The 26264-nt window shown below is 38.3% G+C and overlaps 1 protein-coding gene across 2 annotated transcripts; it reads right to left on the bottom strand.

Annotated features, from left to right (window-relative positions):
- Positions 1 to 1223: 1223 nt before the first annotated feature.
- On the bottom strand, positions 1224 to 25145 carry sec16a (SEC16 homolog A, endoplasmic reticulum export factor). Of its 2 annotated transcripts, XM_067375151.1 has the most exons (31): positions 25018 to 25145; positions 19320 to 22275; positions 19076 to 19209; positions 18536 to 18630; positions 18299 to 18428; positions 18025 to 18214; positions 17773 to 17944; positions 16996 to 17138; positions 16521 to 16582; positions 16272 to 16410; positions 15613 to 15852; positions 14672 to 14769; positions 14500 to 14581; positions 14298 to 14415; positions 14097 to 14208; positions 13882 to 13987; positions 13376 to 13516; positions 13171 to 13284; positions 9704 to 9878; positions 9148 to 9620; positions 8749 to 8799; positions 8224 to 8385; positions 8014 to 8097; positions 7876 to 7932; positions 7659 to 7785; positions 6694 to 6834; positions 6540 to 6625; positions 4841 to 4894; positions 4339 to 4398; positions 3851 to 3928; positions 1224 to 2208 (listed from the first exon to the last, which is right to left on the bottom strand). In XM_067375151.1, the coding sequence occupies exons 2-31, from the start codon at positions 22224 to 22226 to the stop codon at positions 2143 to 2145; spliced, it is 6597 nt and encodes a 2198-aa protein (XP_067231252.1). In that variant the 5' UTR covers positions 22227 to 22275; positions 25018 to 25145; the 3' UTR covers positions 1224 to 2142. The 2 variants fall into 2 exon arrangements, with proteins under 2 accessions (XP_067231252.1, XP_067231253.1); XM_067375152.1 differs by lacking the exon at positions 4339 to 4398.
- Positions 25146 to 26264: the final 1119 nt, after the last annotated feature.

Genomic DNA, 26264 nt, shown 5'->3' with positions numbered 1-26264 from the left:
CATGCATCTAAAACTATTTAAATACAATTTTGCTAATTTTTTAATAATGTTAAAGGGTTACTTCACCCAAAAATGAAATATAGTCACTCTCATGTCATTCCAGTCCCGTAAGACCTTTGTTCATCTTCGGAACACAAATTATGATATTTTTGATGAAATCCGATGGCTCAGTGAGGCCTCCATTGACAGCAAGAATGAAGCAATGAGAATACTTTTTGTGTGCCAAAAAAACAAAATAGCGACTTTATTCAACAATATCTAGTGATGGGCGATTTCAAAACACTGCTTCATGAAGCTTTGAAGCTTTACGAATCTTTTGTTTTGAATCAGTGGTTCAGAGTACGTATCAAATTGCTAAATTTCGAAGAACTTATGACGTAACGAAGCCTCGTTTACTGAAATCACGTGACTTTGGCAGTTTGATACACGGTCTGAACCACTGATTCGAAATAAAAGATTCGTAAAGATTTGTAAATCGGCCATCACTAGATATTGTTGAAAAGTTGTCGCTTTGTTTTTTTGCCGCACAAAAAGTATTCTTGTCAATTTATAATATTTAGCTTGAACCACTGCAGTCACATGAACTGTTTTAAATATGTTTGTAGCACCTTTCTGAAAGTGTTAATTATCTTGCTGTCAATGCAGGCCTCACAGCCATCGGATTTCATCAAAAATATCTTAATTTGTGTTCTGAAGATGAACGAATGTCTTATGTGTGGAAGAGGATTAGGGCCAAGCATTAATAAAAAAAATAAAACCATCTCAAGATTAAAGTTGTTAAATTTCGAGAAAAAAAGTCTAAATAAAATGTTGAGAAAAAACTCGTTAAATTACGAGAATAAATTCGTTAATTTAATGACTTTATTCTCAACATTTTATCTAGACTTTTCTCGAAATTTAATGACATTTTTCTCATAATTTAAAAAATTTGTTCTCGTAATTTAATGAGTTATTCTCAATATTTTGTCTCGACTTCTCTTGAAATTTAACAAGTTTTTTCTCGTAATTTAACAACTTTAATCTCGAGATGGTTTTATTTTTTTATTATTGCTTGGCCCTAATCCTCTTCTGTACTTATGGGTGTAGAACAACATGAGGGTGAGTAATAAATGACAGAATTTTTAGTTTTAGTTTTTGGGCAAACTAACCCTTTAAGCATGCATATATAAGCAGCTCCCAAGAGATATAGAATAATTAAAAAAAAAAAACAACATTCTGTAGTATTAAAGAGCTCAAAAATATCTTTATTATCACTTTATCAAGAATTGTACAGTCAATTTCTAAACACAATGGAAAAGTCCAAGCTTCCTTCAAACAGAGCTGACCTTTGGAATTACAAAACCCTGCTGTTACCATGGGAACAAGAACCCCGGAACGAGCAAAGGAATAGCGATGTGTGGATTAGGAGACATGAAGACGATCGATCGGAGAGCGAGATGAAGTCAGGAAAATAATAATAGATATCTTATGAGCAAAACACACAAATGATCACAGGGATTTTGGTAAATCATGTAAATGTATGATTCTTCGCTACTGGCAAAATTAAGGATTCGATCAGGATCGGTTTGTTTAGCACACTGTGATTCTGCGTACACAAACTCGCTCTGATATACAGATCCTGTCCGGTTTCATTTCGACAGGAGGCTTAATAAATATCTAAAACATTCTGGTACGCTGCACTGTTCCCATGACAACAGGCCAGACTGCCCTCTAACACATGCATCAGCAAGACACGCCCACATTTCCTCCCCACGCACACACACACGCGTTCATACGCACTCGCATACACCCTGCAGAAATGAGCAGACTACACTAAAGGAAATCAAACTACACAGGGCTAAAAATCGCAATATTGCACTTGTATTCACACTGCTCATGTTGAGGAAGCGCCGCTGGTCCGTACAAACTCGCAACAAGAGGGTAGAGTTAGACCGCAACGGGTATGAAGGAGAAACGGACGAGGACCGGAGTCTGATCCATTCGTTCCAACTTCAGCACAGATGGGAAACGATGATTATGACGGCGAGACAATGTTATCTGGGAGGCTGAGGGCCGCATGCCAGCGCTGCTAGGAGTCCAGGCAGAAACCAAACTTCAGTCCGATCCGGTCTAGAAGCACAGTTTGATCTAGAACTACAGCTGTTACTTCACTGTGGGGTATCCCCTCTGTCCCAAACGACCAGGTCGAGCACGGCTGGTGGGAACAGACTGAAGAAGACAGAGAAAGACATTTGCATGTCAGTTTCTTTCTGTGACAACATCCAGAACATTTACTTTAAAGCAAAACCATTGTTTTTTTCATGCACTGGTCAATTTTGAGGCTAGTGGAAAGAAAACATCCCAAATACACATTTAAGTGTTTATTACACTATCTATTTGTACTGTAGATTTCAATTGTCATTATCTTTAGATACCGTTTTCTCAAAATGAATTTCCCACTTCAACAGCGTTACATACACCAAACTTCACAGATCCTATTTATATATTGTTCATAAATCATTCGCTTGATTTGTATCATGGAGTGATAAAAGGAGATATACAAAATCCACTCTGTAAAAACCTTTAACTCTAATATGGCAGGAAAATGAAAATACATTTTGAACCTGGCTTTATTTCTTTTCTTTTAGATTTATGCAAAGTAGTGCATATTTAATTAGAGAATACCTCGTTTGCATATTTAAACAATATTTCAGAAAACTTGTAATAAACAACAGTGATTAATTAGCATATTACGGAAATACGGTGATTTTTATTAGTTACATTTTCTTCACCTACAGTAAATGTTTATTACTGTTTTGATACAAATTTCATTCTTCTTCATGTTCATTTAGTGTAAAACATGCATTTATTATTTTAAACTAAATTGTTACTCTTAGTTTTATTTGAATTTTGTTTTTAATTTCTAACATCTAACAGTGTTTTTTTGTATTATGTATATACTAGTATTAACATTTCAAATTAGATTCTCATTTTAAGTTTGCTTAAAATTTAGCTCAAAATTATTTTAAGTTGTAGTAATTGTTATGGATTTTTGTAATTTTCATTTTTTTGTAGTTTTTTCCAATATTTCAGTTTTAATTTGAGTAATTTTAGTACTTAAACACTATATTTCAGCTAGTTGCAAAAGCAACATTTTGTAATTTTCATTTAGGTTTTTTAAAGGATTAGTTCACTTTAAAATGAAAATTAGCCCAAGCTTTATTCACCCTCAAGCCATCCTAAGTGTTTATGACTTTCTTCTTTCAGATGAACACAATCGGAGTTATATTAATAAATATCCTGACACATCAGAGCTTTATAATGGCAGTGATCGAGGATCAACGAGTATGAACTGAAGAAAGTGTCTCCATCCACATCCATCCATCCATTATAAACATATTCCAAAGCACACGGCTCCTGGGGTTAATAAAGGCCTTCTGAAGCGAAGTGATGCATTTGTATAAAAAAAATATCCATATTTAACAAGATATGAAGTAAAATATCTAGCTTCCACCAGACTGCCTTCCGTATTCAACTTACTAAGTTTATGATGGATGGATGAGGATGGAGACACTTTCTTCAGCTCATACTCGTTGGAATCATTCCCTGCCATTATAAAGCTAGGATGCGTCAGGATATTTATTAATATAACTTAGATTGTGTTCATCAGAAAGAAGAAAGTCATATACACCTAGGATGGCTTGAGAGTGAGTAAATCATGGGGTAATTTTCATTTTAAAGTGAACTAATCCTTTAATCTTTTATTCAGATTGTATTTCAATGAATAAAAATGATTTTTAATAATATTAGTTAAAAATAATAACAGTGATTTGGCCTTTTGCCTTAAAAAAACATCCCTTGTCAATCTTACCTGTGCAAACTGGGAGGGGTTATAAAATGTCACGCCTCCTGCAGGTGGAGCTCCTTGCGCTGGCGGCTGAGCAGGAACCTATGAGAACACACTAGCGGTTACTATGGGAACAGGAGAGCAACATCACCACCACCCATTTCCGTGGATGTAGACGGCCATGCCCACTGAAAGTCATGATTAGCATGCAGCACGTGATTGGTTAATGTGTGCATGCACCAAAAGGGGCGGAGCCTCAATCTTCAGCACGCCTCTGAGATCCAAGAGCCCTTCCTATTGGCCAAGTACTCTGTCAGGGCTGCTGGTGACACATAAAGGTGTCGTGCTGGAGGTGTGGCTGAAGTGTGTGATGTTAGAAGCGTGCAGAGAGCATGTGTGCTCATGTTATATTGTGCAGCATTAGAAAGAACTGCATAGCACTGTTGTTATATCATTGCAGTGTCTGGAAAAGGTGTGTGTGTGTGTTTCAGATAAGAACCAGCTGAAAGTACCTGATTTAAATGCTGACTCACTTCTCGAGATAGAGAACTCATTGAGCTAGAACGTGACAGCTAGAACAGCAGGAATAAATGAAACAAACAAACAAAAACACCACAAACCCAAATTAATCTCATGCAGCGCCATCTTAAATCACATCTCTTGTCAATCATTACAATATGATTACATCACAATCAGTGGTCTCCATGGCAACACCTCAGCAGCGTGTAGTCCTTTAGCATGCGTTCTCACTCTCAAGCACACTCGCACACACTCATGCACTTTGTGTCATCAGATCTGAGATTATAATCAAAGCCCATTATCATGGAATACAGTTAGAGATGCAAGTTCAAATGTGTGTGTGTGTGTGTGTGTGTTTCAGAAGCAGTAAGTGTACATGTGAGCATATGTGTTGTTAAAATGGTGTTAATCTGCATTAATGAGAGAAGGAGCAGTGCATGACAGAATGAAGTGGCTTTAAATGAGAAGTGGTAAAGTATTAAAAGATGATCTAACCTCTCCAGATTGGGTTCCCTCCGGGCCAGGAGGCAAAGCATTCGGATTAAACATCTAGAGAGAAAACACACACTCATTATAGCGGATGTGTATTACAAGCAAAATTAGGTGTGAATGCAGTTCTTGTGGGATGGTAGTGCTGATCATTTATCTGAAATTAGACATAAAATTAGAATCCAATAAATAAATAAAAATCAATTAATAAATTGTCAAGAGCCAACCTCTAAAAATAGAAAAGCAAACTGAAAATAAATAAATAAATAAATAAATACAATAATACAATAAAAAAAAATAAACTGGCTCTGGTGATAAAACAAAACAAAAAATAAAACTAAAAAAGTTGAAATGTCAAGAGCAAAAATGCAATAAAACTAAACTGGCTCTGGTGATAAACTAAATGAAACAAAACGAAACAAAACAAAAACAAAACAAAACAAAAAACAAAACAAAAAACAAAACGAAACAAAAAACAAAAAGTTGAAATGTCAAGAGAAAAAATAAAATAAATAAATAAACTGGCATTGGTGATAAACAAGACAAAACAAGAAAAAAAAAGTCAAGAACAAAAAAATGCAAAAATAAAATAAAAATAAATAAACTGGCTCTGGTGATAAAAATAATACAATTTAAAAGTTGAAATGTCAAAAGCAAAAATGCTATAAAAATAAGTGGTCTCTGTTGATAAACAAACCAAACCAAAATAAAAAGTTGAAATGTCAAGAGCAAAAATGCAATAAAACTAAACTGGCTCTGGTGATAAACGAAATGAAATTAAACGAAACAAAACAAAAACAAAAAACTCAAACTGAAACAAAAACAAAAAACACAAAACCAAACAAAAAAACCCCAAACCAAACCAAAAACAAAACAAAAAACAACAGTTGAAATGTCAAGAGAAAAAATAAAATAAATAAATAAACTGGCATTGGTGATAAAACGAAGCAAAAGTAAAACTAAAAAAGCTGAAATGTCAAGAGCAAAAATGCAATAAAATAAACTGGCTCTGGTGATAAACAAGACAAAATAGAACCCCACCCCCCCAAAAAACAAAAAACAAACAAACAAAAAAAAAAACAAAATTCAAATGTCAAGAACAAAAAAATGCAAAAATAAAATAAAAATAAATAAATAAACTGGCTCTGGTGATAAAAATAATACAATTTAAAAGTTGAAATGTCAAAAGCAAAAATGCAATAAAACTAAACTGGCTGATAAACAAAATGAAATTAAACGAAACAAAACAAAAACAAAAAACAAAACAAAACATAAAACCAAACCAAAAAACAAAACCAAAACAAAAACAAAAGTTGAAATGTCAAGAGAAAAAATAAAATAAACAAATTTATTAACTGGCTCTGGTGATAAAACGAAACAAAAATAAAACTAAAAAAGCTGAAATGTCAAGAGCAAAAATGCAATAAAATAAACTGGCTCTGGTGATAAACAAGACAAAATAGAAAAAAAAAAGTGAAAACAATTAAATAAAAAAGAAAGAAACAAGTAAAATGGTAAATTTGTAATATGAACAAATCAAATTAAAGAGATGCTCAACGTCAACTGCACAAAAGCTGCGCAAAGAATGTCACTGTGGGAGACTCAAAATGCTGTGCAGGTCAATTGTCCAGTTGTGATCGGAACCAAAGTTAATTCCGTCTGTGTGTTTACATGCGGTTTTGTGTAGCAGGGCAGGTGTGTGTACCTGTGGCACTGTGGCACTCGTCTGTTGTGTGTTTTCACCACTGGCATCTGGAACGCTTCCTTCCATTGGCTGCTGCTCATCTGGGGCTGAAAAGAGCAGTGTTAGACTTCACACAGACATACACTGATGCACATTAACACACTAACACACACACCTGCAGCTGGTGTAAACAGGTTGGCTGGCATGGCCATGGGCGCGAGAGGAGCAAACAGGTCAGCAGGGGGTGGTACAGCAGCGGCGGGTTTAGATCCTCCACGACCAGGATTCAACACGTCCACATAACGGCTCTTAGTGCCTGAAACACAAACACACTTAGTAAACAGTCAAAGGAGCATTACTTGTGGGTGCGACAGATCTAAGACAGAGAGATTTTAATAGTGTCTTTAGTTTATGAATAGACTGATCATGAATCAGCTCTTTAGAACTGTCCGTTCAAATCAGTTCATTGATTTGTTTGGCTCAAAGTCCCTATGAGCCATTTTACACTTTTAATTTTTTAATAATATATTCATTAGATAAATACTGCTGTTTATTACTATGTTTTTTGTATTGGTACAAATAAACAAATATCATAGTTTTAGTTTCATTTGAAAATGTATTAAATATTTTATTGTATTTGACACAGTGTTATTTTAATATTTTATACTATGATAGTATTTATTAATATTTTGAATAAGATTTTTGTTTGTTTTCATTTTAATTTTAGTTTAAATTTGACTAATTTTATGTGCTTGTCATTTAATTGTCAATTAGATTTTTTTATATATTTTTTTTAGCTTTGATTTTTATTTTTAATTAATTAGATTTTATATTTATATTTATATACTTATACATTTATATTTTAACATCTATTTCAGTTGTATTTTAAGCCAAAGCAACATTTCTAATTTATTTTAGTTTTTTAATCTAATGTTTTTTTGTTTTATTTCAGCTTTATTCCAATTAACAAATTATTTTTAGTTTTTGGTCCAAATCTTCACACCCACACACACACATACATTTATATGACACATACTACCCACACACATTTACTAAAAGATGATTAATAATGGAGAGATTTCTTTCTAAGAATAATTGGGAAGAGAAATGTGGTGTATGACAAAGTGACTGGTGACATACCTGCTCTCCTGGAGAACATATTCACAGGTGGCCCTGCTGCTGGACCCCCTGCGCCTGGTGGCCCCATTCCTGGGCCGCCCATTGGAGCTTTGGGGAAGCTTGTAGGTGGAGGAGGAGGGGGTTTGCTCTGAAACACATACAAAATGCCATCATACACAATGAAACATGCATTATAGCACACAGCATTAGAAATGCATTAAAAATTCATGTGCTGTACCTCTTCCTCTGGCTCATCCAGATTCACCCATTTCTGCTTCTTTTCATCCCAAACAATCTGAGAAATAAACGTAATCTCTTAATCAATGCTATGAAACAAGACAAGACAAGCAGAAAGTTGCTGGAAGTATGTGCCTACAGTTTTGTTCTTGTCGTCTGGGAGATGAGCTTCATTCTTCCGCTTTGGATACAGCCAGGTCAGCCAGCCGCTGCCACTCGCTCCCTGATGAAGAACCAAAATGTTTTAAAGACTATGCAACATGCATTAGAATCATTGATCATTACAAATGAACATTTTCCTAGTGTGTATCCAGTAGGTCTCTGTATAGGTTTATATGCAAGTATGTACTTTTTTGGGAGAGTCTTTCTTGCTCTTCTTGGGTTCGTCCTGTGGTGGAGCCTCTGGGATAGGTGGGGGAGGTGGAGAACCCTGATTGGCTAGCGAACTGCTGCGCTCCCGCCCAGAATGATTGGACGATTCTGACGTTGTGCGAGACCGACGACCTGATGTCTGGACAGAATGAGATGAAACAAGCCATGCAAGGTTTAAACACTACATACACTACTGTTCAAAAGTTTGGAGGCGGTAAGATTTTAAAAATGGTTTGGCAAGTCTCTTCTTCAGTGTCACATGATCCTTCAGAAAGCATTCTAATATGATGATTTGCTGCTCAAGAAATATTTATTATTATTATCTATATTGAAAACAGTTGTGCTGCTTACATAGCTGCGGGAACATTTTATCAGGGCGGTGCTGGAGGCCGGGCTTAATATTGCGGGGTGTATAATAATTTTTCTTTTATACTTAATCCTACTCAACTTTTGAGCAGTAGTGTGTTTGTATATATATTTTTGTGTTACAGACTGACTGTACCATGTGTATTGATGATGACTGTGAAGTGGTTCTTGATCTTCTGCCTGGACCCTTAAATGAACAACAACAGGAACCCATTTAAAACATTATATAAATAATATAAATGGTAAATTCCATAAAAATTGAACATTTACATAGGAGTAATGTAACAAGTGGAAAGCAATTAAAAGCAGTATTACCCAACACTGGTGGTGAAACTAAACATGTTACATTTCAGTGTATCATGTTATGACAAATACAACTGAAACCCCAAGTAAAACAAAAGTAACCAATATTTTACATTCCATAAAAAGTAATGATGTGAACTAATTGGCTACATTTTTATGCAACAATGTAACATTACTTTAAAAGTAATAATAGCCAGAGTTAGTTTTGGGTTTCAAGGTTATTATAACTCACCATGCGTGCCATTTCATCATAAAAGTCCTTCCCTTGTGGAGGGGGGCCACTGAACGTCAGAGGCGACTGAGGGAACTGCTGAGGAGAGGAAGGGGTGGAGCCACGTTCAGCCCCAGGCATTGGTGGGGGCATCTGATGTTGCATTCCTGGGGGCATCTGAGGTTGTGTCTTTTGATGCATTTCTATAGGGTTGTAAGTTGGTGGGGGCATTTGCTGGGGCATTTGCTGGGGCATTTGTGGGGGCATTTGCTGGGGCATTTGTGGAGGCATTTGCTGGGGCATTTGTGGGGGCATTTGCTGGGGCATTTGTGGGGGCATTTGCTGGGGCATGGGTGCGTACTGCTCATGGGTTTCAGGTTGGTACGCTGCCACAAAGTTTTGCTGTGGCGGCCCTGGGTAGAATGGAACACTTTCACCTGGAGGCGAGGCCTGCTGCAGAGGGACCGCCCCATCCTGAAGAATAGTGTGAGGGGCTAAAGGAGAATAAAGGAGATGGTGAATGATAAAGGAATCAAAATAGATTCTTCTCAGGTTCACATTACACAATGGACCGTACCTGGTGGCATGAGTTGAACACCAGTGGGAGGCACAAGGGAGGTCATGAGAGGATTGTGGGGATCAGGGGTCATAGATGAGGGGTCAGGTGGGCTGCATTGGTCTTCTGAACTGGGCGTGCTGCAGTGGTAAAGCTGTGGGGTGCTGCGATCCGCACGGAAAGCGATCACACCGTCCTGAATGGGACAATAACATGCATGTGATCAGAGCACTATCCAATGTGAAAGTACACAAATATATGTGCATTACTTCAATGAACAAATAACTCTGGTATTAGGGCTTCATGATTTGGGAAAAAATGTAACTGACATTTTTTTCTGATAAAAATTGTGATTGCAATTCATAATGCTCCAGGTTTGCTGTGCTTTCTTGTAAGACTGCACAATTCAGCCAAAAATGTTACAATTATATATCAATATAGCTATAAACTAATAATAATAATAATAATAATTATTATTATTATTATTATTAATAAACTGATTATTATTGCTAAATGAAATATTAAACAAAATAAGTAATTTATTATGGTTATAATAATATTTCACTGAAAAATAAAAAATTAAGAAAAATAACATGATGATAATAATAATCATAATACAACTTTAGAATGACAGTACTAATATTTATGTCTTAATTTCTTCATTAAGCAGTCCTTCCAGGATTTCGCGGGAATTTTTTCTGATTTTGTGGTCTAAAATATCCGAATTTGCCGTGGCTTTTCTCAAAAAATGCTGCAATTATTTGCGGCATTTTTTTTTTTTTTTTTTGCAATGAAAACCCATCAATAATCACGATGTAATTATAATTATTGACAATAAGAGTGTAATTACCTGTAAATACTTTTAGCATATTTACTGAAATTGTGGTTCTGGTCCCCCATGCACAAGGCAATGGTGACACCAGCATAGAAATACTTTGCTGAAAATACAGAATTGTGTTAGACACAAAACCTTGCACATTGTCACTGAATCAGTATGTAATCAGTGACACTTATTATAGGGCCTACTATACACTTTAAATGTTATACAATTGTATTTCATGTTTTTACAATTTAACAATTATATCATTGACTATTGTTGTATTGTTGTTGTTTGTTTGTGGGTTTTTTTAATTTATAAGAGTACTGTCATTGATTGCATTCACTAGAAATGTTTAAAAAGTGCATATCCAGTAAAATAATTTTTCAAATCTATTAGCAATGGTGAAATCGGGCATTATGGGAGTAGCAAATATTCACCCCAATAGATTATTTTTAGTATTAAATATAGTAGTTTAATTGTATCATTAACCTCTAGAAAGTTTAATTTTGTCCCATGCACTTGACATGTTAATATAAACAAGGTGTTGGATCAATTGCGCAGCTGTGTCTCTCACATTTTGGAATTGAACAGGTTGAAAAGATAATAGACGAGAGAAGGTCGTGAATTAATGATTTGGAAATATTTAACATTACCATGTCGGTTTCCCAATTCGGGGTTCATGACGGAAATGTTCTTTCCTTTTAAAACACTATTGTATAACCAGATGTCTCGGTGCTCCAAATTCCTTTACAACAGAATTCACTGCAATGTAACGTCTGGACACTCAAATACATATTGGATAATTAGTTTGAACTCTTAATTATGGGTTTTTATTAAAACAAGTTAATAGTTTTTGGGAAAAACATTGCGGAAAGAAGACAAAAATGTAAGCTGCCACAAATTATGCAGACTTGATTTCGCATTTTATTATGCGATCGCAAAAGTGTGAAATCCTGGAGGGACTGATTAAGCTTTTGTTTTAATAGAAAACCACATGGGGGCCTTAAAGCTTCTTCTTTGTTGGTTTCTTATTAAAAACCTGGTGAAATGATTTGTGTTCCCAAATACAATGTTATAAGTGACTCAAACTCAGAGCAGATGCAGAGATGGAGTTCATGTGGAGCTGCATTTACTGCAAACGGAGCCACTCCGAGACACTAAAAACCCTTGGATGGTGAGCTTCTCACGTAAAAAAAACACATGCTGCACATACACTATATTGCCAAAAGTTTTGGGACACCTGCCTTTACATGCACATGAACTTTAATGACATGCCATTCTTAATCTGTAGGGTCTAATATGGAGTTGGCCTACCCTTTACAGCTATAACAGCTTTAACTGTTCTGGGAATGCTTTCCACAAGGTTTAGGAATGTGTTTATGGGAATTTTTTACCATTCTTCTAGAAGCACATTTGTGAGGTCAGGCATTGATGTTCGCGAGAAGGCCTGGCTCGCAGTCTCCGCTCTAATTCATCCCAAAGGTGTTCTATCGGGTTGAGGTCAGGACTCTGTGTGGGCCAGTCAAGTTCCTCCACACCAAACTCACTCATCCATGTCTTTATGGACCTTGCTTTGTGCACTGGTGGGCAGTCATGTTGGAACAGGAAGGGGCCATCCCCAAACTGTTCCCACAAAGTTGGGAGCATGAAGTTGTCCAAAATGTTTTGGTATGCTGAAGCATTAAGAGTTCCTTTCACTGGAACTAAGGGGCGAAGGCCAACCCCTGAAAAACAACCCCACACCATAATCCCCCTCCACCAAACTTTACACTTGGCACAATGCAGTCAGGCAAGTACCGTTCTCCTGCCAAACCCAGACTCCTCCATCAGATTGCCAGACAGAGAAGTGTGATTCGTCACTCCAGAGATCATGTCTCCACTGCTCTAGAGTCCAGTGCCGGTGTGCTTTACACCACTGCATCCGACGCTTTGCATTGCACTTGATGTTGTAAGGCTTGGATGCAGCTGCTCGGTCATGGAAACCCATTCCATGAAGCTCTCTACGCACTGTTCTTGAGCTAATCTGAAGGCCACATGAAGTCTGGAGGTCTGTAGCTATTGACTGCAGAAAGTTGGCGACTTCTGCGCACTGTGTGCCTCAAAATGCGCTGACCCGCTCTGTGATTTTACGTGGCCTACCACTTCATGCCCGAGTTGCCGTTGTTCCCAACTGCTTCACCTTGTTATGATACTACTAACAGTTGACCATTGATTTAGTAGGGAGGAAATTTCACAAATGGACTTATTGCACAGATGGCAACCTATCACTGTACCACGCTTGAATTCACTGAGCTCCTGAGAGCAACCCATTCTTTCACAAATGTTTGTAGAAGCAGTCTGCATGACTAGGTGCTTGATTTGATACACATGTGGCCATGGAAGTAATTGGAACACCTGAGTTCAGTGATTTGGAGGGGTGTCCTAATACTTTTGGCAATATAGTGTACATTTATTTAATTAAATTACAATCTTTGCCATTTGATAATTGCACCAAGCCATTTCATGATTTGGATTTCACTTAGATTAATCAGCCCTATCTGGAATCATGCCATAAATTCAAAAAAGAAAATAATTAATTTACTGGTACTATGCAGGAATAAAGTTATGCATTTACATGCATCACACTGGCATGGCGACTTTACTTTTGGATAAAAGAAAACACACACACCTTGATCTGTCCATCCAATTGTCTGAGATGCAGTAACCAATCAGGCTCTATAAACAACTCCTGCTCTGGCCTCTCCTTCAGCTGAGGGTCAAAAAACCTCAACCTCAGAGACATCTGTAATGAAACACAGGAAGAAAGATTAGACACCAAAGAAATGTAAACTCAGAGACAGGCAGAATCAACTGATGAGTGTGGATATGTGTACCTGTATGAGCTGACTGATGAACACAGGTGAGTAGTACTCAGGGAGGTTCAACAGAGTGCGTGAAATGACCTCACAGTAATGGAAGGCTTGAGCACAGAGTCCCGACTCCGCCAGTCGACATGCGTAGACGAATTTGAACACCTGTGCAGGTCAAAAGGTAAAGGTCATGACCTTCCTAGATTTGTTCAAATGGTACAGATAGGTCTAACATATCTAGCAGATATTACTTCCACGAATGTCTGTCACAATTTATATAATTTTTATAATTTTTATCACAATATAAATATATATATTTGCACACAAATACACACACACACACACACACACACACACACACACACACACACACACACACACACACACACACACACACACACACACACACACACACACACACAATAATAGTATATTAATGATAATAAAATAACTTTTTAAAAGGACTTTAAGTTAGTTAGTTGTGAAAACATCCCTGGTCGAGTGACTGCCTGTGTATGTGTTCATCTCACCTGGAAGTTGGGCAGAGAGAGAGGCTGAGAGCCAAGAGACTGAGCGTACTCGTACGATTCTGTCCGCTGAATTGCCTCTGAAGAGCAGAACTTCAAAAACGGCATGCTGGGAGAAAGAGAGTGAATTGGTGTTAATGCAAATAAACGATATGTCCAATTATTTTGTGTCCATTTTTGTATGCATTTCTCTGATCACTCTATGTGCCATTACACACCTGTGATTGGAGCCAATGAGGACCATCTTGGTGCTTTTCTTGGTATAAACACCAAAGCCCACCTGAGCCATCAGGTAACAGAAATGAGCTGCATCCACTAGACCTTTAGATGCTGTAACACAGAGCATTCTTGACTACAGACCCAGTGCGGTATCCACAGTATGCATGCAAGTTCACCTTCATGAGAGTATGTTTATGTACCTAATGTGTCCCCCATGGTCGAAATGGTGCGGGTGTCAAGATCCAGAGTGTGTGTGAGGTTGGACAGCACCATGGCCAGATGAGGGCGCCAATCGCCCCATTTCTCATCTCCGCAACACTGCCAGAAAAAAAAAAAAGATGATGCACATGAAGAAAAGAAGTGCATAAATGACTACATTAACATACAAAAACTGTCTCGTACAGTAGCAGCAGCCGGCATTCGTCCTGACATGAGTTGGTACACCGTCTGAAGAGGGTCATTGATAGGCAGGCTGTTGGCAAACCTGACAATGACAAACATAACCACAATTTAAGCACTGTTTGTTGCTTTAAAGGCATGCAGACATAGGTTGGTGCAAGTAGATGTGGTTTACCTGGTCATGACACGGGCGTGTGTTCTGTTGTCCATCTTACTAGCCAGTAACAGGGCGTGACCCCACAGGCCATTCTTCATAGCAGACTCCAGAGCGTCCTAACAAACATACACAAACTTCTCAATTGTCTTTTCCACTGTTTCAACATACAGTTTTGTCTGTCTGGAAAACGATATCATCTTTATCTATTTCAAAAAAAAAAAAAAATCCCACATTCATCATGACTATACAACAACAACAACATTATTTGATTATTATTGTTAAAATATTTTTAATTATTTAATTGATAAAAATTCAACAAACCAATAAAGAATTATATTACTTGCAATAATATTATTGTACTGTAAAATAAAAAATTGTATTTAATAATAATGCTAATAACAATTTTATTATTTTTATTGTTTTATGATTATTCAAAATTAATATTTGTATGTATTATTAATTAAATGTTGAAAACTAAACAAATCAAAGAAATAATGCAACAAAAAAATACAACTCTTGTACTGTAAAATAAAAATAGCATTTAACAGTAATAATAATTTTAGGTATAGTTTAGGGTCCAATTCTCACTATCAAGTCATTGATTATTAACATGTACATTACTAGAATATTGGCTGCTATTGCAAGGATATTGGCTAACTAACTATTAACAAACAGTAATTAGGAGTTTATTGAGGCTAAACTGTCTAAAGTTTGACCTAATTTTATTTTACACAACAACAGTTAAAATACTAATACACAGAAAAAAATCACAAACATGTGAAACTGTAATTGGCCATAACAGCAACAATTCAATAATTTGAAGTCAAACAGGATATTCAGCAAGAAACAATGTGGGCCAGGACTTCATTTTATCCACTGAGAATTGATTGGATCATAAAAACTGGTCTCTAAATGGTTGGTGGGCATCATCTAAAAAGGAAAGACATGTTTTGTCTTGCCTTCTTGCGACCGAACAGTAGCAGTTCTCTGAAGCGCTCCGTCTCCTTGCCGATATTCTCAGGCACGCCCATGAAAGTGTCTGATAGGAGGGAGATTGGCCCCGCCTCTTCCGTCTCAGCGTGTTCAATTGCCTCGTTAGTGAAGTCGATGAGATTAGCCTCATTGGGTGATTTTCCCGGCAGCCAAACAGAGCGATGTTCCTTTAGCAACAGGTCAGCAATGTCTGTTCCCACTACAGTCTAAAACAAAGCCAAAAAATAACAAAGCAACATACTTAATACTAACAATTCTTAATGGTTTCTATTACACTTATCACATGATTACATACCAAATAAAATCAATAAATGTACATTAAATATTGATTTAATTGGTATCGAACTTGGGTTCGGACAACGGTAACCGATCACGGTTCACACTCTTAGTTAAAGGGATAGTTCACCCAAAAATGAAAATTCTGTCAATTGTGTCATCAGATCTTGCCCCCCTTTTTCCCTACTATGGTAGTCAATGGGGGGCGAGATCTTCTTGGTTACAAACATTCTTCCTTTGTATACAGCATAACAAAGACATATATACAGGTTTAGAGGGGGAGTAAATGACAGAATTTTCATTTTTGGGGGAACTATCCCTTTAAGGTAAAGGCTAAACAAACACTCACCCCATTCTGGCGACACAGCAGCACAATGAACTCCCAGATGAGGTAGGCGGAGTCTTTGTCGATGAGGTCATCGCTTCGCAAACACTCTTGGGCTTTGTTCTGAGCAAACTTTATGACATCCACCTTATGAGTTTCCTCTCTGTGGACACACAGATACACACAAGATGTTGACTGGATTGTACGTGGCTCTGACAGTGTCAGACTATACACGTGTACGCGTTTATTCAGTAAATAAAGCATAATTCTTACTTGACAAGCGGGCCAGGGAATGAACGCAATTCTGCCTGCTCTGGAGAGTCCTGCAGAATTGTCTGGAATAACATCATAGCCAAGATATCAGATGCAAATAATTTAATTGAGCAATTATTATGGAGCTATTTATAAGCAATCGCAGATGCTTAACATGATTACACTGTTGAGGATCGCTGGAAAATACAGTCCAAAGTTAACCAAACACAAACATTTGATCACAAGGCAACTTAATCAGTTGCAAAGTATTACTTTTTTAAGAGAGTTATTTTTAAAGAGTAGGTAATTAACTAGACAGATAAGTTGTTTTTGGAACTTATGAACTAGAAAAATGCTTAAATCTACAGATACCAGTGATTACTTGCAATTGATGATTTATATGTCTGTATGATTAAATTTATAAATAAATTACAAAATTTAAATTGATACATTTATATGATTTATATGTGTATTCACACTCTGTTCCAGTTGTTACCTCCATGTTGTGAATTTCCACTAGTGTGGGCTGACCAGCAGAGGGCAGGTTGGGTTGGACAAGGATCAGCTGACCAGCCGGACCAAACCGAGCACAACGATGAGGAATAGAATACTTTTCTGGGGTCAATGGCCTGGGAGGAGCTGAGAAAAGAAAAAAAAAAAAAGAGTAAAGAAGACAGGAAGCTTTTATTAGCATGTACCTTAGGAGTGAAAATGATTTTTGTATTTTTATGCTACAGAGAATGCTGGGAAACAAAGGTCAATCCAAGGTTATGATGGTTAACTAAAAACCATAAAAATATTCTCCACACTTGAAATAAGGCAACATTTCTCATTTTCATTTAGTTTAAGTTGAAGTATTAAAATATACCAAAAAAAAAAAAAAGAAGAAAAAATAACAAAAACACAAAACAAAATTAAAACTTTACCCTCAATAAAAGAAAAAATTAAAATGTACTTCAAAATATTAACAAAAACTATTGGTGGTGGTTGAGGAGATTCCTCCTTCAATATGTAAAGCGCTAAATAAATCTAAGGAATTATTATTATTATTATTAATAATAATAAAATATTAACAAAAACTATAAAAGTATATGAATGACACCAAAATATAACTGTCAAGCAAATAACCTTTAAACTACATAAACGAATAGTATTTTATAACAAGTTTTGTACCTAAAACACGCAAATTGGAAAAAAATCCAATATTAATTTCAACGTTATGGTGAATATACAAGCTTATGATGACTGCTTTGTGTTTGTGTATAATACTTACGCTGTTCTGGGGCAGTCCAGGTGTTGTCAGCAGAGTTGTAAGGAATCTGACTGTAATTTGCAGTATCTGAAGGGTTAGGATACTGGCTGTAGGTGTAATCCGCTGGAAGAGTGGTCCCAGTGGTATCATAGGCTGCACTGACCAAGTCTGTTTGACTCCTGTACACCTGACTCTGCAAAAAGATATTTGTTACACACATTATGCAGATACATACACACATAGAAACCACACTTAAAACACACAAATACAGACCTGCTGTGACCGTGAACTGAAGCTACTGCGTCGACTGTGTGATGAATGTACACTGTGCGCTGATTGTTCACTGTGAACCGAACGGCGGTCAAATTCGTCAGCGTATGGGTCGCGCCGGCGGCAGTCATCATCAAAGCTGGAGTCATAACCAGGGTAATACCGCCATGGATCATCATACCCCTCTCGTCCCCTGGTAATGATTACAATGAAAACTCAGTTAGAGATGTGTTAGCATGTAAAAAAAAAGATTTTTTTGAAGAGTGTATGAGTGTACCTGTTTTGATATTGTTGGTTGTAGTAACTTCTGTAACCATCAATGTCATAGTACCAACCATATGTCGGATCATAGTAGGCTTTGTAGCGTGGATCATAAGCAGCATTTGGATCATACCACCTGCTCCTATCTGAATACACAAACACACACCCATAAGAAAAAAAAAAAAGCAGAAACACCTCATTCAGCCCTTGGATGCATAGAGAGCAGGTGCCTGTAGTGCTGAACAGTCCTTACCTCCATAGGCATCATACTGCCTCTTATAGTAGTTTGCATAGTATTCATCATAGGCACTACGGCTGGATCTAGAAAAGTCTTCTGGATACCCCTGTCTAAGATCAAAAATTTGAGAGAAAGACAAGGAAATCATGTTATTGTTTGTTAAAAACAAATTATTTAAAACTCAGTCTGAGGATGCTTTGAAACCAGGGCTTTTGGTGCAACCCAAGTTTGTTGTTATCATTGGTTTTCTCAACACATCTTCACACCACCAAACCACATTAGACTCTAGGTCTGATTTAAACATTGGTCTAAGTTTGAAGTGGTGTATTCATCATATTTTTGAAAATATATTTTCAGAAAACCAAAGATGCTACAAGTGGTTAACAGCAGCTTCTAACAAGCTATGCTATATGCAAGCATACCACAGTTTGGACCCAAATGTCCAAAGTGAATAGAGACCTGCAGGGTCAGCAGGGTAGAAACAAACTGAATGCAACCAAGCAAATAGAATCATATAATAGGCTTTAAGTGGGTGAATGAAGAACACTCTTTCACCTGGAGTTGGGTCTGTCCGAGTATTGGCTGGTTCTAGAACTCGGCCTCTCTGGTTGACGCTCAGGCTCCCGGTAGCCAGGATTTTGACCATCATACCAGCCATATCGAGGATCTCCTCTACGATAGGGATCATCCTACAAAATCAAAAACAAATAAAAAAGTATAGATATTTCATCTTCGTTCAAAGTGTACTAGCATTTACAAGCTTTGTTAGGTGGAAACACATTAGATCATTACACTGCACCTGATAGTAGTTTTGAGATCTGGGATCCACAGGGTACTGGGGTGGGTATGGAAGTCTTCCATCCTGGTACTCAGGGTATGCTCCTGGGTAGTACCCTGCGTAGCCTGGGCCAGGGGGCATCACAGGAGGAGCCCCATAACCTGACTGACCACCTAGAGATGAAGGAGGTCTTTGGGGTTCTTGAAGTGGCTGGGGGACAGAGTTCCCATATTGGGGTGGGTAAGAAGAAGGTGGGGCAGATCCAGGTCCAGTAGGAGGGGCACCAGGATGAGTTGGAGGGACCTGTGAAGGAGGCTGGTGTTGACCTGGTGGTGCATGGGGAGGTTGGGAGGTACGAGTTGGATCATTGTCAGGATGGGTGCTTGAGGGTCGTGGGGGGTTAGAGATCTGCTGTAGGGGCAGAACCTCGCTGTCAGACTGCCCACCCTGCTGTGCATCTTTGGTGACTTGCAGGTAAAAGCCAGGTGTGTTATTCACCAAGCCCGCAGGATGGGCTTTTTGAGAGACGGCAGGGACTGATGTGACTTGACTCGTGGACTGTGGTTGATGCATAGAAAAATCAAGCAGCTCATAATTTGAAGGTTGATTGTGATTGGTGGTGGCAGCAGCAGAAGGCGGAGCTTGAGAAACAGAAGGCGGAAGTGATTGGCTATCACCTCTAAGAGACTGGGCCCTTGAGAGAACAGGTCGGGCTGCTTGAACAGAGGGCTGAGCATCTTTGGCCTCTCGGGCTAGATTCAAGATGCCTTGAGTGGAAGAAGGGCTGAAGTTTACTGGTGTCTGAGAAAAAAGAGGCTGTGGCTGATTTGTTGGAGGAGAAATCTGAGGCATTTGAGTGGTCACAGAAGACTGAAGGGGTGGGTGAACAGGTGTTGCTGTCTCTTGAGGACTTGGCTGATTTAAAGGTTGTGAGAGGTTTGGAGAGGAAACCAAACTGTAATTAGAGGAAGGTGGAGCAATCAACACGGGCTGGTTCAGGGTCTCTACTGGAGGCGAGGTCACTAGTAAGGAGGCATATCCCAAACCTGCCTGAGGCGTGGAGTCTGGTGGAATCTCAAGGTTTTCAGAAGGAGGTTGTGGATCTGGCTTAGCTGGATGTAAATCAAGTGGGCCATCCTCCGGTGGCTGGATGACTTCAGATGGATGTGATGGAACAAATGTCGCAGCCAAAGAGGGTGCTGCAGGGGCTAACAGTATGTTAACACCTAGACTGGCAGTGTCATTTTGAGCCCAGAGTGTTGTAGCGGGACTCTCAATGGGCCGTCGTGCTCCCTGAGCTCGCGATGAGGGTCGCCGTTCCGATAAGTAAATGGTCTCCAAGTTGTCGGGGGGTTGTTCTAAGTTGCCAGGTTGCACATCACGTCCACCCTTTTCCATTACCATACGTGCACGATCAACCTCAGCAGGTCGAACTCCTACACCATGTGAGCGGACAGGCTCAAAGGAGGAATTCGCACTTGCCTGAAACACACCAACTGGTTTAGGTGGGCTAGGAGTTGGGAAAGTAGGACTTGCCTCTGCAGCTGGAGTGGAGTCTATCTGTTCAAAGTATCCACCAGTGGAGGGATGCAAAGGAGGGTGATCTGGTGGGCGGGGACTCTCCTGTTGGATAAACGTTCCCACTACACCTTGTTGTCGGCGAGGGATGTGGCCACTGCTGTGAGGACCGTGTCCACTGCTGTGACTGACGTTACTATAGCTGGATGAGACACTTGCAGAGCGGGCAAGACGAGGAGCAGAGTCAGGTGTCTCCAAGTTAGGCCCCCCTTCAAAGGCATGGCTTGACGGTGGCTCACTAGGCAGCACTTCCTGGTTTGGAACACATTCCAGATTCTCCACCGAATCACAGGGCCCTGCCCCAGCTCGAATGTTACCGCTGTCATTCAAATATGGACCAGAGAACTCAGTCATCGAATGGAGAGGGTGAAGAATTCCATTTACATGCCCCTCCCCTGACAGTGTTTCTTCATTTTCAACATCATTTCCCCCGAAGAACATTGAGAGAGATCCAGAGTCACTGGGGACTTCAGAATAGGGGACAGGGCAGGCATGCTGAGACTGATCCTGGGGGCTCTGATTGAACCATGGCTCTGAGGGACCACCTGACTGGCTGAAATAATTCTGAGCAGGGAAGTGGGAGTTCTGTTGCTGAGTTGCATTGGGCCCAGTCACATTTGGTTGAGCTAACTGACCTCGATTCTGAGATTGTGTTAAAGGTGGGGCTGTGTGGGGAGAGGGCACAGGGGGTGGAACTTGAGCTTGGAAAGGCTGAGATGGGAGATCACTGGTTGGCTGAAAGTAGTTTTGAACGGAAGGTGGGCGGCTTCCGTGGTCAGGAACCCAGTGAGAAGGTAGGGAAGGCGCTGGCTGGGATTGAAAAGGAGTCTGAGATTGAACCGGAGGTGTGGGAGCAGTGGAGGGTGGATGTGATGGACTAGAACTGAAAGAAGGAGCAGGGTTAGGCAACTGTGCAATATAGGGCATTGATTCTTGAGAATTAAAGTATCCTGGTTCTGCAGGAGGAGGGTTGGAGCTTGGTGCCTGGCCTGGGGGAACAGGTTGTGGTGTAAAAATTCTTGGTGGTGGGCCAGGAGAGGCTGCCTGTGCTGTTCCTGGTGGTGGTCCTTGTGGTGGAGCCGTCGAGTTGAACCCTGGCAGGGGAGGGCCTTGCATAGGAAGTGGGTTGCTGTTTGTGGGTGGAGCTTGGCTGCCCCCTGCCATGGGCAAAAAATTTTGTCTCCCGAAGGCAAAAGGATCAGTCACTGGCTGGCTGGTTGGAGCAGCCGGTGTCATAGCAGCTGCAGCCCCATGTTTGTAAGGTCTGTTTCTTCTGAAGGCATTGGGGCCACCGGAGGAAGGCGGAGGTCCACTAGCTCCAGGAGGGGCTGTCCGAGGAGGAGGCTGCATCGTTTACACTCACAAGTCTCCAAAGTGTCTATACTTACTGGAGATCTCACTATAATGGAAAAACACAGATTAAAGTCATATCTTGGTGCAAAGATTGTATGGTATCACCACAGGGTTTCCCCCTTATCAACATGCATCATGAGAACACACATCCAAAGTTCAGTTAATACTGCTAATAGCTGCTCAACTAAAATAACTATAAGCAGTCTGCTTTAAACGTCATGTATGCAGTGAGTGTGTTAGCCAAAGGGCAACATGGCACCTTTATAAAAGTACACATAAGTGTCACTAGAGCACACAAACAGAGCACCTCACCCATTCATGAAGACATGCAGCTGTAAATGCACCTGATCACTTCATGTGTTTTCTCTGATCGGACAGCTGTATGATCTGTCAAAACGATTCTATTTACTCTTGGCCACATAAATGTGTCTCTGCGAAATGGATATAAATCTGATCTTTAATTCCCACGCTATATGCAGATTTCTTTCATGGAGTTCACGTCACTGAAAGCAACGAATATGAGCTGCATTTTATTGATCATCAGCTAATTTCAAAATCAAAGACTGCAATAGGAGAGAGCGTGGCAACAGCACTGGTAAGATCATTTAGTCTCATTACTTTTATTGAAGATGATTATGTTTTGAGCGTCTGCGACTTACTATCAGTTTGATTTGTGGCAATTTGCACGTCGGCTTGCTGAAGAGATAATCAGCTACTCATCTGTGGCGATGCAAGATGCAGTAGTGTTGTCACATCTGAATGTAACATGTTATTTAGCCTATAACACACTTTCTTTTTTAGCATTTTTGGGAGGAATTAAATTTACAAATATGTTTTAAACAACTAGATGCATTTAGACTTGCTCAGTTTTGACTGGAATGCATCTCAGACCACCTCTTGAAGTGGTTTAAGTGATTGAATTTATATACGTCTCAAATGCGTTTCAGAGGGCATTTAGACCAGGTCTTTTCATGATCAGATAGCTATCCGATCAGAGAAAATGCAAGAAGTGACAGAAAGGTGTCAGATGTCAGATTTCATGCTGAGTTCATACCCAAGTTTCTTTTCTTGAACACCATCTAACATTTATGTCTTATGATGAGCAGGTATGAAGACAGCAGTACTCTACTATGTTGGCAAATGAACAGTCAACACGATCAGAAACCCAATATCAGGCACACTGCGAGGTGTTAAAATGAAATGTGCATTAAGTTACATTGAACTTTGAAACCTGTCTGACATTTTTAAAGCAGGGGGCCTCACCTCTACAAGCGCATAGTTTAATCTACAACAGCAGGGGACAGATGCAGTTTCTGTTTATGAAAATACATGGTTTATAATTAAACAACAATGTTCACACCATCGTTGACAGTTTTAGTGGTTTAAATAAAGCAAGTACAGCATTGGACAAATGTTTGGAGACTGAATATAATGTTTTCCATGATCTTTAAAACCTTTTGATTTAAAAGCTGATGCTTAAATGCTTGCAAAGAATTTTAATACTAAACTGTTTTCCACGCCGATATTAACAAAGCATATTGGAATGATTTCTGAAAGACATTGAAGACCATTCAGCTTGGAAATCTAACATTTTTAAAGAGGTTAACTGTATTTCTGATAAACTAAATGCCCCAAAATTTGAATGCTAGTTTATTTGCACTTATGCATGAATCTTGTAAAGCTCGAATCTAGACAAAGGGTGGCAAGTTTGAAGAAGTTCATATATGTGGTAGTTTTGATTTGTTTTATAACATTATATTGGTCACTACATTATTAACATATGGAAGTATGCATGCGGTTTCATAGTTTTGATCTAAAATGTGGGAAATAATAGTAATAATCAGGTATGAGTAGACGTCCAAACTTTTAACAGATACTCTACAAATTGTTGTATTGTCTCTGCCTACACATTTGACCATTATGAAACATTGTTAACAATACTGCAGCCAGATAGGGAGGCCACTGGAATTTCTGGAGCCCAAGGGCTCACAATTCAGATGTTAAGGTGACATATAACAGTCTAACTGTGTTGCCACATAGTAGACTACTTTTCTTAGTCATTTCCAGGCCCAGATATAATCTGCTGATTTTGTTGTGCAGCCTGCACTAATTTTGAGATGTAATGACAGTATCATATTCTCCAAAATATTTTTAATCAAAAGCATGCAAGATAAAAGAATACATAGTGACAGGTGTCAAGTTACATCGAGTGATTGATCATTTATCATATATTTAAATTGATATTTTGCATTAATTTATTTACTGCATTATATCCGGCTCTAAGGCGGACACGTATAGCGCTGGATTTACTCACTGATGTCACATCCTGCTCTTTAATTCCTGTATTTTCAACTACATCAGCAAATGTACACAAGATAGGTCTTGTACTAATGTGTTGAAAACAAACAAAAATAATGACATTGTGATAATGTGGATCATGATCATTCAGAATGAGCAGACAAAACTGTCAAAACAAAACATACACACTAGATGAACTTACAGCAGTGTAAAGCAAGCAGGCAAAAGACAAAAAAGCAGTAGCTAAACCACAATATAACAACTCAATAAAGCCTGAAAATTAAATTACACCCCTGAAAGAAATCGAATAGACATGTCACGAGGAGAAACACAACATAATAAGCATAAAAAATGTAAATAGAGGATGCGAGGAATAACAGATGACAGCTGACTGGGCCACTAGCCTTTAGCATGCTAACAATTACAGTTAATCCCTCGAAACACAGAACTCTCTGAACCCAAACATACAGCTCCACACGGAATCTCTTACCTGTTATCTTCCAGTCGAGATGCCCAGATACAAATAAAACTCGATATGAGCGCGGTTGGAGTTGAGATTTTCAAAAAAGTGCAGGACACCGCGGCTGACACTTGTCCGCCATCTTGGCTGAGCGCGTCCTGCTTGGCGACGTGTACATGTGACGTCAAGGATAGTTCCCGTTGGCCCCGCCCCATGCACGACATGAAATAAACATAAAATATTACCTGATCACCACAATCTGCTCGATATGGGCTGGGATTTTTGTTAAAATACAATAGTAGTAAAATTATGCTGTTGCACGTTTACTGCGTTGTTATTATAAAGTCAAATAGATGATTGACAGATTGGCCTACACAGGTAAATACCGCCCCCTCTTGATCTCAGAGTGTAATTGAATTATTTAATGTTGCACAATGCATATAAAAGCCGTTCATGTTTTATTCTCTCAGAAACAAAACACAAATAATTATATACATATTTCTCTAAAATAAATTCCATACTTTCAAAACAATCTTTTTAGATTACTAGATTACATCAAAATAAATAAAGATATAACTTATTTAACGAAACTGCTATAATATATATGTGTAAATGAGTTGAAATTCTGGGAAATGTTCCTCCTCTACGAAATCTTCTAAATGAAGGTGCATTTATACCAATAAATACCAGTTCTGTGGGTAGCACTGATTGTTAATATAAGCTAATGTTTATATTTTAAGATAGATAAAATAAAATGAAATAAAAATAAAAAGATAAAATGACTCAAAAATCAAAATGCATTTCTTCATCATTTGTGCAATCTTAGTTTAATTTAGTTTCTAAAAACTGAAATGGTATTTAACAACCATTATCAGGAATATATATATATATATATATATATATATATATATATATATTTTTATATATATATATTTATTTTTTTTTTTAATTGGAGATTTGCTTTTAATGTTATTGTTGTCGATTTTTATTTATATTTTACCATATATTGATAAAACAAGTCAGAAAAGGATTTACACAACCTGAAATATTTGAAAAACCTTACATAGCTTTAACTGTCTTTATGTCTTATGATGTTTATAATATGTTTAATTTTACGTAAATAGCTTTACATATCTGGTATTAAATATATGCATTGCACAAATTAAAAAAAAAAAAGGAAAAAATATTTTATGCAGCAGAAAACATGAGCTTTACATTACACATTGGCAGAAACAAATCATATATAGAAAAGTTTCATCTGTTTTTGAAAAACAAAA

This window comes from Chanodichthys erythropterus, chromosome 22 (assembly GCF_024489055.1).
Source record: "Chanodichthys erythropterus isolate Z2021 chromosome 22, ASM2448905v1, whole genome shotgun sequence".
In the NCBI taxonomy this organism is placed as follows: Eukaryota; Metazoa; Chordata; class Actinopteri; order Cypriniformes; family Xenocyprididae; genus Chanodichthys; species Chanodichthys erythropterus.
Note: the sequence above shows the minus strand (reverse complement) of the source record. Positions and strands in the feature narration are given on the sequence as shown.